The following is a 13,697-nucleotide window of genomic DNA, read 5'->3' on the forward strand; positions in this document are numbered from 1 at the left end:
AAGGAAAATGAGTCCTGAGGACTATATGGAGGCTTTTCTTACCGTGTTTGAACACACAGCAGAGCGGGAGAGCTTGCCGATGACTCAGTGGGCTGAAGTGGTGGCTAACTTTCTGACAGGAGATGCCCAGAAGGCCTATGAGAAGCTGAGAGCTGAGATCCTTGCCTGACTGGGGGTTAATACACATGTGCGGGCTCAGTGGATGTACCAGTGGTCCTTTGTGGAGTCTCGTCCTGCCAGGTTTCAGGGCTATTACTTACTGCATCTGGTAAAAAAAATGGCTCCAGCCTGAGACCTTAACTCCTTTCAAGATGGTAGAGAGGGTGATGGTCGACTGGTTGGTGAGGGCTCTGCCAGCAGCCATACAGCGTTGGGTGGGACAAGGGGACCCGGGCACTCTTGACCAGGTGTTTGGGCTGGTTGAGCAGTATATGGGAAACTGCTCCACTTCAGCTGTCACGTAAGGCCCTGCCCGAGAAGGAGCCGGGGAAAAGTCCAAACCGGACCGAGCCGGTACTGAGTGGGTATCCTGAAGGGAGAGTGACAACAGACACCTGTCCCCTAAATTGGCCCAAAGGGCAACTCGTGACGCAGCTCTTAAGTGTTGGCAGTGCCAAGGGCCTGGACATGTGGCTGCCAACTGCCCCCTAACAACTAAACCCATGAACTACAGGTATACTCGCCGAGTGTCTATGTACGCCCAGCCTGTCTGCACCGCAACTGCAGCCACCACTAGCAGCAAGCCCCAACTGTCCAGGTATTCATCAACGGGTACCAGACGGGGGCTCTCTTGGACTCGGGAAGCTTAGTGACTCTGATCCATGGGTCCCTTGTTGCGGGGAACAACCCCAATGGACGTAAAGTGGGGGTGGTATGTATCCCATGGGGAACTCCGAGAGTACCCTACCGCGGAGGTTACTTTTTCCACACCGTGTGGAGAAATCAAACATGTGGTGGGAGTGGTGAAGACCCTTCCATATGGGACTGTGTTGGGAAGAAACTTGCCCAGTTCTGGTCCCTGTGGGAGACCAGGGTTAACCCTCCCAAGGTAAAAGTTATTCCGGGCATGGAACCCAAAGATCTCAAGACAGGGATACCTTCCGTAGGCATTGCCAACATAGGGACAGAGTGTAAACCCGATAGGTTTCCCTTAGAGGAATTCGCAGGAGAGGTTGAGGAGACCCAACTGATCCCCATGCTGGAGGTGTCCCCTGGTAAGTTCGGGACATCTCAGCTCCAGGATCCCACCCTGGCTCAGGCATGAGGAAGGGTGATTGAAATTAATGGAGTAGCTCAGCAACCCAGTGCTGAGACCATTTTTCACGCATGGCTATAAACCAGGAGCTGTTATACCGGGTGGATAAAGTTCAGGATGAGGTGGTGGAACAGCTGGTAGTACCCCAACCTTACCACCAGGCGGTTCTCGACATGGCTCACACCCACATGCTAGGAGGGTACTTGGGGGCTAAAAAGACACAGGAGCGCATTCTGCTGTTTTTTTGGGCCTAGGGTCTAAGCGGAGGTGCAGAGGTACTGTGACACGTGTCCGGAGTGCCAACTATCCTCATCCACCGCGAACTACCAGAGTCCATTGGTACTTCTGCCCATCATAGAGGTACCATTTGAGCGGATAGCTATAGATCTGGTAGGCCCCATAGTGAAATCCGCCCAGGGCCACCAACATATTCTGGTCATAGTGGATTACGCCACGCGGTGCCCAGAGGCGATACCACATTGCCATACCTTGGCTAAACTAATAGCACGCGAGCTGTTTGCAATGTTTTGTCACCTTGGGCTGCCAAAGGAGATCCTTACCAAGCAAGGGATTCCTTTTATGTCCAAGGTGACCAGGGAGCTATGTAAGCTGCTCCAGATCAAACAACTATGTACATTGGTGTACCACCCACAAACCGATGGGTTAGTGGAGAGATTTAATAAGACCCTTAAATCCATGCTAAAAAAGGTGGTCGCCAAGGACAGGAGGGATTGAGACATGTTACTGCCCTATCTAATGTTCGTTGTCCGCAAGCTACTGCAGGCGTCCATGGGATTCTCCCCATTTGAGCTATTATATGACAGGCACCCGAGGGGACTGCTGGACGTAGCCAAGGTGATGTGGGAACAGGAGCCCACATGAGAGTGTCATTGAGCATGTGCAAGCATGCGACACCAGATTGCGGCAGTACGGCCCATAGTAAAGAAGCATCTAATGGATGCCCAGGCCGCACAGAGCCATGGGTACAATAAAAGAACCATGGTCAGGACCTTTAAAGAAGGAGACCGAGTGACAGTACTAGTGCACACCACAGAGAGTAAGCTCATGGCCAAGTGGCAAGGGCCATATGGGATATGGGGGAAGGTAGGAGAAGTAAATTATAGGGTGTACAAACCCAGAAAGAAAAATCTGTACCATGTCAACCTACTAAAAGCCTGGAAGGATCAGGAATGTTTGGTCGCAAAGGTGACTCCGGTTGTACAAACGGTGAATCCTCTGTCACCGGGCAAGGACACGGCTGGGGGTAGGTTAAAGTAAATAACGCTCTCACAAAACAGCAGCGTCGGGAGGCTCAGGCTCTGGTGCAGCGGAATATGGATGTATTCTCAGAGCTGCCAGGGCGGACCTCTGTGATGCAGCATGACATTATCACCGAGCCCCAGGTAAGGGTACAGATGAAACCGTACCGAGTACCAGAAGTCCGAAGGTAAGCCATCGTGGCTGAAATTAAGAAAATGCTTCAGTTGGGAGTCATTGAAGAGTCCCGGAGTGAGTGGGCAAGCCCCATTGTGCTAATTCCCAAACCACATGGGTCATTATTATGCTTTTGTCATGTCTTCATAAAATTAAATGACGTGCCAAAATTTGACCTCTATCCCATGCCACGGGTGGACAGGCTACTTGGGAGACTGGGGGAGGCCCAGTACTTCACCACGCTCGATCTCACAAAAGGTTACTGGTGGGACCCATTAATGGAGTCGACGAAAGAAAAGACCACTTTTATAACACCAGACATATCAATATGTCGTCATGCCTTTTGGGTTACATGGGGCTCCGGATACACATAGTGTTGGAGCCCCATCGGAAATATGCGTCGGCATATTTAGATGACATAGTTATCTTTGGTGCAGATTGGAACACCCACTTGTCCCAGGTACAAGCAGGGCTGGAGTCTCTCAGAATCACGGGGTTAACAGCGAACCCAAAGAAATGCGCGATAGGACTCATGGAAGCCTGGTACTTAGGTTACGTTATCAAACCCCAAGTAAACAAGATTAAGGCCATTCAAAACTGACCCAAGGCATTAAGTACCAAACAGGTGAGGGGGGCATTCCTTGGCATCATTGGGTACTATCGCCGGTTTATACCCAATTTTGCTGGGAAATCAGCACCCCTAACTGACCTGTTAAAAGGTAGGAAGTCGGTGATGGTCCGGTGAAATCCTCAAGCTGAGGATGCATTCCAGTCCCTAAAGTCGGTGTTGTGTAGACAACCGGTCCTCATCAGTCCAACTGCAAGGAAACCTTCATCGCGCAAACAGATGCCTCAGAGGTAGGCTAGGAGCGGTGCTGTCGCAAGAGGTGAACAGGGATGAGCATCCAGTCACCTACTTGTGCAGTAAACTGACCCCGGCAGAGAAAAATTATAGCATAGTGGAGAAGGAGTGCTTGGTGATTATGTGGGCTTTGGAGTTCCCTACGCTTCCATTTGCTCAGGCATCAGTTTCAATTGATAATAGACCATTTTCTCCTCGTCTGGATGTGCAATGCAAAAGAGAGGAATGCTCGAGGCACCAGATGGTTCCTGCGTGATACAGTGGTGCAGCCGCCCTGGGCAACTGGACGCATTTACGGAATGTCTTGTTTCCCGGCTGCGATCCGGAGGATCCCTTTGTTTTATTTGTGAGTGTTGAACTTTCCTGGGTCACTGCCTCTTCACTGCACAGTGTGGACACCGCTGCACTACAATATATATACCGTATATATTTTATATATACCATATACATATATGAGTCAAAATTGGAACAGCATCACGTATTACCGCAGTTGTCGTGCAGCGCTTTCCCAACCAATGTTCAAATGGCTTCCAATAATAGAGATCAAAAAAGGAAGACAGCACAAAAATTAAAGAAAAACGGGCTTTAATGCCTGAACGGCGTGGCAACGTTTCGGATAAGGTATCCTTTCTCATATCATATCATACTATATATATATATATATATATATATATTCTACAATCTCTGCAAAGAGGTGAGTGACATATGAATACAGTGTATAATATATGCACAAGATTTTTACCATATGGTGAGCATAAGGAGTAGATTATTCTGAATATTAACAATAATTAATAAAGCAGGACATGAATAATAGCAGACTGGACAATGATGTAGCAAATTTACATTTCATGGTGAACTTTTTCTGCTAAACCTGCAACTTCCCAAAAGCAGACAGAGAATGCTGTTCTGGGATTGCATCCAGGAAATGTAATGAAGGATTGCATCTTGTATGCACAAGTTAGATGTATTTACCCAAAGCGAAACCTGCTGAATTGGTGAATTTCCGCCTCTTTGTAAACAGCCGAGATGTCTAAGTCTTTCATGTCTGACAATTTTGAACAACTGAGAAGGTCATAGAGTCAAAACATCCCATCATGTACTGTGTGAACCTACCTGAAAGGCATCCTAACATTCATAAGCTCGGCATATCTTCCTAGAACCTCCCAGGGAGCGTGCAGTTTTACAAACATGATGTCACTGTTGGTGATAGATGACTGCAATGAGACAACAGCAGGAACTATGAATGTGCAGGGTCCCCGGAGTACAGAGTAATGCTTATATCTGCTACATTAGTCATTCAACACCCAGCTGATGCTTAATACAGCAATATAGCTACACTATAACCTTGTGCTACACTATATCGACAATAGTATTGGACACGACCCATTAAACCTATGAAATCATATTCTAAATACACTCTATGCGACTCCAGACTTGTGAATCCTCACAGTGTGCAGTGGGCTCACTGTTAGGATTCTAAGCTGCAACCGTAAGTAGTCGATATGTATACATGTGGTCACATGCTGACTAGACGTGCCGGCGCTCGCTCTTCAAGGCCAGACAACACCATTAATATGGAGTTAGTCCACCAGATTCTTGAACTCTGTGCAACCCCACCCTCCACACCTCTGAATGACAGCTTTCTGCCTATGCACAGTGTACACAAAAAGCTGCCAATTTGCAGTGTAGGCAGGGTTATACAAAGCTGAGCTTTCAGAATTCTGGTAGATCTGAAGTAGATGAAACATTTTTTATTAAAATTGCAACACTCAGTGATATATTGCTGGAATCATGGTCTCTACCCTAACATTATTCTGCTCTCAGATGGGGTAGCAAAAACCTGGTGACAGATTCTCTTTAAAAGCTACCTCCAAATTCTTTTGTCCATACAGTGTATACTAAATGACAAAATGTTTTTATATTATCCCACTTTAAACCCATCTATTCTAGAGATGACATTTTCAGTATAGGTGAAGATATGAAACTATCATTTTTTAAGCTTTATCTGGTAAGTAGTCAAAGCTCAACTCCAGATAAAAACTTCTTAAACAATACCTGCATACCAAAATCATAAGACACACATTTATAACTAATAAATCTGATACACAGCTCGTCACAAAAGAGAGCCTGAATAAACATGATGGTACAGTAGAGGCAGATGTAGCATTGATGCTGAAGACATATTCTGGCACTGTGTATTAAAGTGAATCCGTCAGCAGGCTTTTGCTATTTAATCTGAAAGCAGCATAATATAGGGACAGAGAGCCTGATTTCAATGATGTGTCACTTGCTCAGCAGCTTGCTGTTGTTTCAATATAATCCATGTTTTATTAGCAGAAGATTATCACCGCAGGACTAGATCTCATGTGTACGACAGTCAGGCTAATCTGTGTAACACTGCTCCCACCATTGATTGGCAGCTGTACAGTGTACACAAGACATTGCACATCAGCAATGTGGACAGGGTTATACACAGCTCAGCATTCAGCTCGCCTCTGCTACATCTACAACAAAGAAAACAGGGATTCAATTAACAGCACCAAGCAGTCCAGTAACTGATACACCACTGGAATCAGGCTTTCTGCCCCTACATCATTCAACTTTCAGTTAGCATAGCAAAAACCTGCTGATAAATTCCCTTTATTATTACTATAACACTGCATGATAAATACATTTCCCATGTTTTATTACAATGTAACAATAATATTTTTTTATTACAAAACAAAACTATTTGGCAGAGACATAGTTTGAAATGTCTGGTCTCCAATACAAAATCTGCAACTGGTCCTCATTTTACAGATTGGTCTCCCAGCATAGAGACCGTGTGTAACCACAATCTTTGCCCCCGGAATAGTTACATCATGCCCTCGCCATCTACCATAATGGGTATAATAGAAGTCAATTGAAATTGTGTTGTCATTGCAGAAGAATATAAATCTACATAATCAACCAAAGGTACCTCTTTCTCCATCTGTAGTCCCTCTGCCCTAATATTCCTCTCGTAAATCTCTCTTTTCTCGGAGTGGGGGCTTGATTTTCTGTAGACCAAGATGTAGTCAATACGACACTTCCCATCATTGAAAAATAGACCATTCGTTCTGTTCTTTTCTGGCATGCTGGGAATCTGAAAAAGAGTCAGAATGATCAGAAGACACGGATTTATTTATCTCATCTATTGCAGATTGAAAGGGGTTGTCCACTACTCGGACAACCCCTTCTCAATCACTATGTTTGCCCCCAAGTAAAATAATAACACCTATCCTCACCCCCCGTTTCAGCAGTGACGGAATTTGCTCTCCCAGGGATTGTCTGATGTTATGTCACATGATTCCTGCAGGGGCCAGGGCCGACATCAGAAGTGGGGATAGCTGTGGTTATTTTACTGGAGGGAAACATGGTGATTGAGAAGAGGTTACCTGAGTAGTGGACAACCCCTTTAAGGTTGATATATGCAGTGTACTTATTAATGAGGATTGGATGGTAAATGAAATCCGAAGCATATCCTGAGGTAAAAAATGCCTCATAAAGTATATCTCTAATGATGTCTGTAAAATGTTGTGGAATTAAAGGGGCTCGCTCTACAAGTGAGTAATATAAGTCTCTGGAAAACCACGTAGGACTACCACTTAGGACACATTCACGTGTTTTTTTTCTTGTAGAGCACACTGACACAGAGTTTCATAGATCTATACAGACATCAGTTTTGAAATTAGATCCATGTCTCCGGTCGCTGAGACTCAGAGGAGGTCCTAGTCTCATCTGTTTCGGGGATCAGGCCATAAAGTCTATGGGGATCTGTGTAAAATGGATGAAGGACTTTGACCTTCAGCGTTCCATTGGAGATTCATCCGTTTTTATCTGATATATAGTTACTAGTCAATGGATATAAAATGCAGTCAGTCTACCTGCTTCAGTAAAAAAAAACTTATGAGGAAAAAGACTGATGCAACTAGGATGACGCTGAGAAAAACAGCGGATGGTAACACTCATGTGTGAATGGAGCCTTTGCACCGACCCTGTTCTGCTTACTCAGACCCTACTACAAAGCAGCAGACTAAGGCCGGCCTCACACTAGCGAGTTTTACGGACGTCAGAGCGCAGAAAATACGTCCGTAAAACTCGCAAAACAAACGGCACAATTATTCTCTATGCCCCTGCTCTTATCTGCCGTATTTTACTGATCAGTATTATACGTCTTTCTACGGCCGTAGAAAATCGCAGCATGCTGCGTTTGTCACCGTACTGCGCAAGAAATACGCCAATGAAAGTCTATGGAAGCCTGAAAAATACGGATCACACATGGACCAGCAGTGTGACTTGCGAGAAATACGCAGCGGTGTTAGCGAGAAAAGCCGGTAATTCATTGCGGTGTACAGTAAAATCACACTGACAGCTTACAGAAGAATAGGTAGAATAAATGTGTACACATAGAATAGGTATATATATATATATATATGTCGGTGAGACACATATATGTATATATATTAATATTTATTCCAGCGCGAGATAGCTTTAAAGCCGGTAATTCAATTACCGGCTTTTTCTTTCTCCTTCCTAAACCCGACATGATATGAGACCTGGTTTACATACAGTAAACCATCTCATATCCCCTTTTTTTTGCATATTCCACACTACTAATGTTAGTAGTGTGTATATGCAAAATTTGGCCATTCTATCTACTAAATTAAAGGGTTGAATGGCGGAAAAAATTGGCGTGGGCTCCCGCGCAATTTTCTCCGCCAGAGTAGTAAAGCCAGTGACTGAGGGCAGATATTAACAGCCTGGAGAGGGTCCATGGTTATTGCCCCCCCCCTGGCTAAAAACATCTGCCCCCAGCCACCCCAGAAAAGGCACATCTGGAAGATGCGCCTATTCTGGCACTTGGCCACTCTCTTCCCATTCCCGTGTAGCGGTGGGATATGGGGTAATGAAGGGTTAATGCCACCTTGCTATTGTAAGGTGACATTAAGCCAAATTAATAATGGAGAGGCGTCAATTATGACACCTATCCATTATTAATCCAATACTAGTAAAGAGTTAAAAAAATACACAAACACATTATTCAAAATTATTTTAATGAAATAAAAACAAAGGTTGTTGTAATATTTTATTCAACACCCAATCCACTCACTGAAGACCCTCGTTCTGTAACAAAAATAACATAATAAACCAACAATATCCTTACCTTCCGCAGATCTGTAAAGTCCAACGATGTAAATCCATCTGAAGGGGTTAAAATATTTTGCAGCCACGAGCTTTGCTAATGCAACATTGTTCGTGGCTGCAAAACCCCGGGGAATGAAGGTAAAGTAGGTCAATGACCTATATTTACCTTCATTTGCGGTGAGGCGCCCTCTGCTGGTTGTTGATAGATCGTGGGAATTTTCCTAGAAAGCTCCCAGGCTCGAGTTCATATGAGGACAACCAGCAGAGGGCACCTCTTATGAACTCGAGCCTGGGAGCTTTCTAGGAAAATTCCCACGATCTAGGAACAACCAGCAGAGGGCGCCTCACCGCAAATGAAGGCAAATATAGGTCATTGACCTACTTTACCTTCATTCCCCGGGGTTTTGCAGCCACGAACAATGTTGCATTAGCAAAGCTCATGGCTGCAAAATATTTTAACCCGTTCAGATGGATTTACATCGTTGGACTTTACAGATCTGCGGAAGGTAAGGATATTGTTGGTTTATTATGTTATTTTTGTTACAGAACGAGGGTCTTCAGTGATTGGATTGGGCGTTGAATAAAATATTACAACAACCTTTGTTTTTATTTCATTAAAATAATTTTGAATAATGTGTTTGTGTATTTTTTTTAACCCTTTACTAGTATTGGATTAATAATGGATAGGTGTCATAATTGACGCCTCTCCATTATTAATTTGGCTTAATGTCACCTTACAATAGCAAGGTGGCATTAACCCTTCATTACCCCATATCCCACCGCTACACGGGAATGGGAAGAGAGTGGCCAAGTGCCAGAATAGGCGCATCTTACAGATGTGCCTTTTCTGGGGTGGCTGGGGGCAGGTGTTTTTAGCCAGGGGCGGGGGGGGCAATAACCGTGGACCCTCTCCAGGCTATTAATATCTGCCCTCAGTCACTGGCTTTACTACTCTGGCGGAGAAAATTGCGCGGGAGCCCACGCCAATTTTTTCCGCCATTTAACCCTTTAATTTAGTAGATAGAACGGTCAAATTTTGCATATACACACTACTGACATTAGTAGTGTGGAATATGCAAAAAAAAAGGTGATATGAGATGGTTTACTGTATGTAAACCAGGTCTCATATCATGTCGGGTTTAGGAAGGAGATAGCAAAAGCCGGTAATTGAATTACCGGCTTTAAAGCTATCTCGCGCTGGAAGAAATATTAATATATATATACATACATGCTAGCCACCTTGTGTCTACTGACATATATATATATATATTATATATATATATATATATATATATATATATATATATATATATATATATAGACAGTATATTTTTTTTTTTTGTGACACATGGATCCCTTCTATAGCGGTATGTTGGTTTTGCAAGCCTGCGAGAAAAACACGCAGTACGGATGCCATACGGATTACATACGGAGGATGCCATGCGCAAAAAACGCTGACACACCCTGCCTACGGAGGAGCTACGGACCACTATTTTGGGGACTTTTCAGCGTATTACGGCCGTAATATACGGACCGTATTTTTCAACGCTGAGTGTGAGGCTGGCCTAACAGTCACAAGTATCAAATAATAAAACTGATAATAAACAGATTAACGTTGACAGTTGTTTAGGTTGAGTCTCCTACTTGAGGCCTCCATATAATTGACAAGTCACAATTGAACATCAGAGCAGTCTAAATGAACAATTCAAGCCTGAAAAACAACTCCTGGTTAAAGTGGATCTGTCACCATACATACTGTACACATTATTAAATAGACTTTGTAGAACCCATGAGACTGGTGGATTTAGTTTGAAAATCCACGTCAGAATGGCTGTATAATCCTGATATTGAGCTGAGTATTTTATGAGCCCAGCCCATACAACAAAATAGCTCATAAATCCAAGTGTATTCCATGTCTTGCCACCCACCCCGACTGACAGCCACAGCTCGTTCCGAGCCGTGTGAGATCTCAGCGGCAGGGAGAACAGTGAGGAGCTATCAATCAAGCTGGTGTTTAGGTGTACACTAGGGGGCTTTATAGCAGTTACCACAGTTCCTTGAACAACTTAATAAGAACGATCCAGCTTTGTCAATCATAAAGTCAATACGACAGGTACCTCTTGATGTTTGCTTGACACTTGTAGCCTTGCTATTTCTTACACTAACTAACCAATCACTTCAGTCTTTTTGTCTCTGGTCCACTATAGAGACCTGGTTGGGCATGAGGCATCCAATGTACAGGCTCCATATCTCTGGGGTACAATGTGCCATTTGACTAGTTCTGCTAGTTTTTGCCAGATCTGGGATGATTTAGTGAATCTTGGAGGTCACTTCCAACTTTAACTTTCTATGATTCTATGATCTCTGCACCACATTCCCCGCTGCTCTACTTCTTTTCTTACTTACATATTTTGCTTGCTTATATAATTCCAACATATTACCCAAAGATGGGGAGAGCATACAAGATGTGAAGAGCATAAAAACAACTCCAGATGCTATCATTGGTCGGAAACCAGGACCTAGCACTCAAAGGCCCCTTTCACATTGCGTTCTTCCCCACGCTCAGTGGTAACATTGGGGCTTATGTCCTAACCCCCCCACAAAATGGGATTCAAGCATATGCGCAGATGGAGCCATGAACTATAATGGTGCTGAGAGAGTCAACATGTGCTTTGTCGTGCACTTTTTTCTGGCATATACGCCTACTGGAGGTGAACATTCAGACATATTAGACTGAATCTGAGTGTCTGCCTCCAGAAGAAATGTATGCCTAAAAATGGTGCATGATAGAGCACCGGCACCATTATAGTCAATGGCCCTGTTGCTTGAATCCCATTTTGCGGTGGTTCTTACATAAGTCCCAATGGGACCACTGCATGTGGGACAAAATGCAGTGTGAAAACACTCTAAGGGAACAGTGATTACCACCAAGTAACCATTCTACACTAGGCTGGACAAACACATGGCATACTGGAGCATGCCTTACACTAGACTTTACCTGGCAAGCGACCATTACCTTGTAAAACTTTATTTAGTTTTCCTTAAAATATTTCAACAGTGTGCTGGATCTGATTTTCATTAGTTTTTTTGTTAGTGTGTCCACTTTTACCATCAGTGATCTTCTTTTATGACAAAAAATGTTCAAAACTTCTCCTACCCATTAACAGCACACGGGTGGCATCTGCGTGCTGTCTGTACCTTTCATGGAACCATAGATTTGTATTCATGATTTTGCTCCAAGGCGTAGATAAAAAAACAAACATGTCTTCAAGATTATTTTTTACGAACACGTCTCAACGATTATTTTTTGTGGACATATGGTCCGCAAAAAGCATGGACATGTGAACAGCACCATAAATTATAATGTGTACTTGTTCTATCCGTGAAAAACAAAGCTAGACTAATGGAAAATAAACATTTAAATAAGGATTAAAATACATAAATCTTATTGACATGATCTAAATTACACAGAAACTGTGCACACATAGTTTTTATAATATGGCAAACATGCATATGTGGATAACCTAGTGCATGAATTTGCAAGAGAAAATTCTACCTCATTATCTGTCACAGAAAAAAATATCTGAAACAACAGCCGTAGACATGTATATAAGGCTAAATTCACATTAGCGCTTCTGTGCGCAGCGTATCATCTGCATACGCAAACGCATGCAAACGCATGTTTACACAATGGTTTTTTATCTGCATCAGATTACGCATGACGGCAAATAAACGCTGCGCGTGCATGCGTTTGTATGCATTGTTGCCTGCGTTTGCGTTGTTTATGCGCATGCGTTTGATATTTCCAGGAGGGCGTGTCTTAAAACGGTTCCTGGACATGCGCAGTCCACAGTACGCAAGCGCATCAAACACATGCGTATGCATGTGTTCCCATAGACTGTAATGCGTTTTTTTAAAGCACTCAACCGCATGCGCATGTCTGCGCATATGTGATGGATAGGGTTGAGCGAAACGGGTCGAAATTGTTCAAAAGTCGCCGACTTTTGGCAAGGTCGGGTTTCATGAAACCCGACCCGACCCCAGTGGGGGGTCGGCCATGAAGTCGGCGATCTTTTGAATCTGGAATCGGAATTCCGATCCCGATTCCCGATATGTTTAAGATATCGGGAATTGGTATCGGAATTCAGATTAAAGTGTAAAATATAGAATTAAAATAAAAAATATTGCAATACTTACCCTCTGACGCGCCCTGGTACTAACCGGCAGCCTTCCTCCTTCGAATCCGCGCTTCTAGGACCTTGCCGTGACGTCGCGGTGACGTCGCGGCTTGTGATTGGCCGCGCGGCCGCCCATGTGACCGCTCGCGCGGCCAATCACAAGCCGCGACGTCACCCGCGACGTCACCGAAGGTCCTGGAAGGGCTGATTCTTAGGAAGGAAGGCTGTCGGAAGGAAGCAGGGCGCTTCCGAGGGTGAGTATATACCTAATAGGAATATACTCACCCTCGGAAGCGCCCTGCTTCCTTCCGACAGCCTTCCTTCCTAAGAATCAGCCCTTCCAGGACCTTCGGTGACGTCGCGGGTGACGTCGCGGCTTGTGATTGGCCGCGCGAGCGGTCACATGGGCGGCCGCGCGGCCAATCACAAGCCGCGACGTCACCCGCGACGTCACCGAAGGTCCTGGAAGGCTGATTCTAAGGAAGGAAGGTTCCCGGTTAGTACCAGGGCGCGTCAGAGGGTAAGTATAAGGATATTTTTTATTTTAATTCTATAGTTTCCGCTCCTTCAGACCCTGGGAACCATGGAAACCCAATGCACTGCATTGGGTTTCGAGTTTCGGCCGACCCCGACCCCGACTTTTTTATAGGATCGGCCGATTTCACTCGACCCGACTTTTCCAAAAGTCGGGTTTCGTGAAACCCGACCCGATCCTATAAAAGTGAAGGTCGCTCAACCCTAGTGATGGATTTTTGACGCCTCCAAAAATGCAACATGTTGCGTTTGCCGGGCCCAGCCGTGC

At 44.5% G+C, this 13,697-nt stretch overlaps 1 protein-coding gene across 3 annotated transcripts in view; it reads right to left on the reverse strand.

Annotated features, from left to right (window-relative positions):
• ANO4 (anoctamin 4) overlaps positions 1-13,697 on the reverse strand; it is a 412,900-nt gene that overhangs the window by 128,072 nt on the left and 271,131 nt on the right. For all 3 annotated transcript variants that reach the window (XM_069764298.1, XM_069764297.1, XM_069764299.1), the window contains 2 exons: positions 6,511-6,675; positions 4,665-4,765 (listed from right to left, as the gene is read on the reverse strand). In XM_069764298.1, coding sequence (XP_069620399.1) covers positions 4,665-4,765; positions 6,511-6,675 — 266 coding nt within the window. The remainder of the gene's footprint in view (positions 1-4,664; positions 4,766-6,510; positions 6,676-13,697) is intronic.

This window comes from Ranitomeya imitator, chromosome 4 (assembly GCF_032444005.1).
Source record: "Ranitomeya imitator isolate aRanImi1 chromosome 4, aRanImi1.pri, whole genome shotgun sequence".
NCBI classification, from domain to species: domain Eukaryota; kingdom Metazoa; phylum Chordata; class Amphibia; order Anura; family Dendrobatidae; genus Ranitomeya; species Ranitomeya imitator.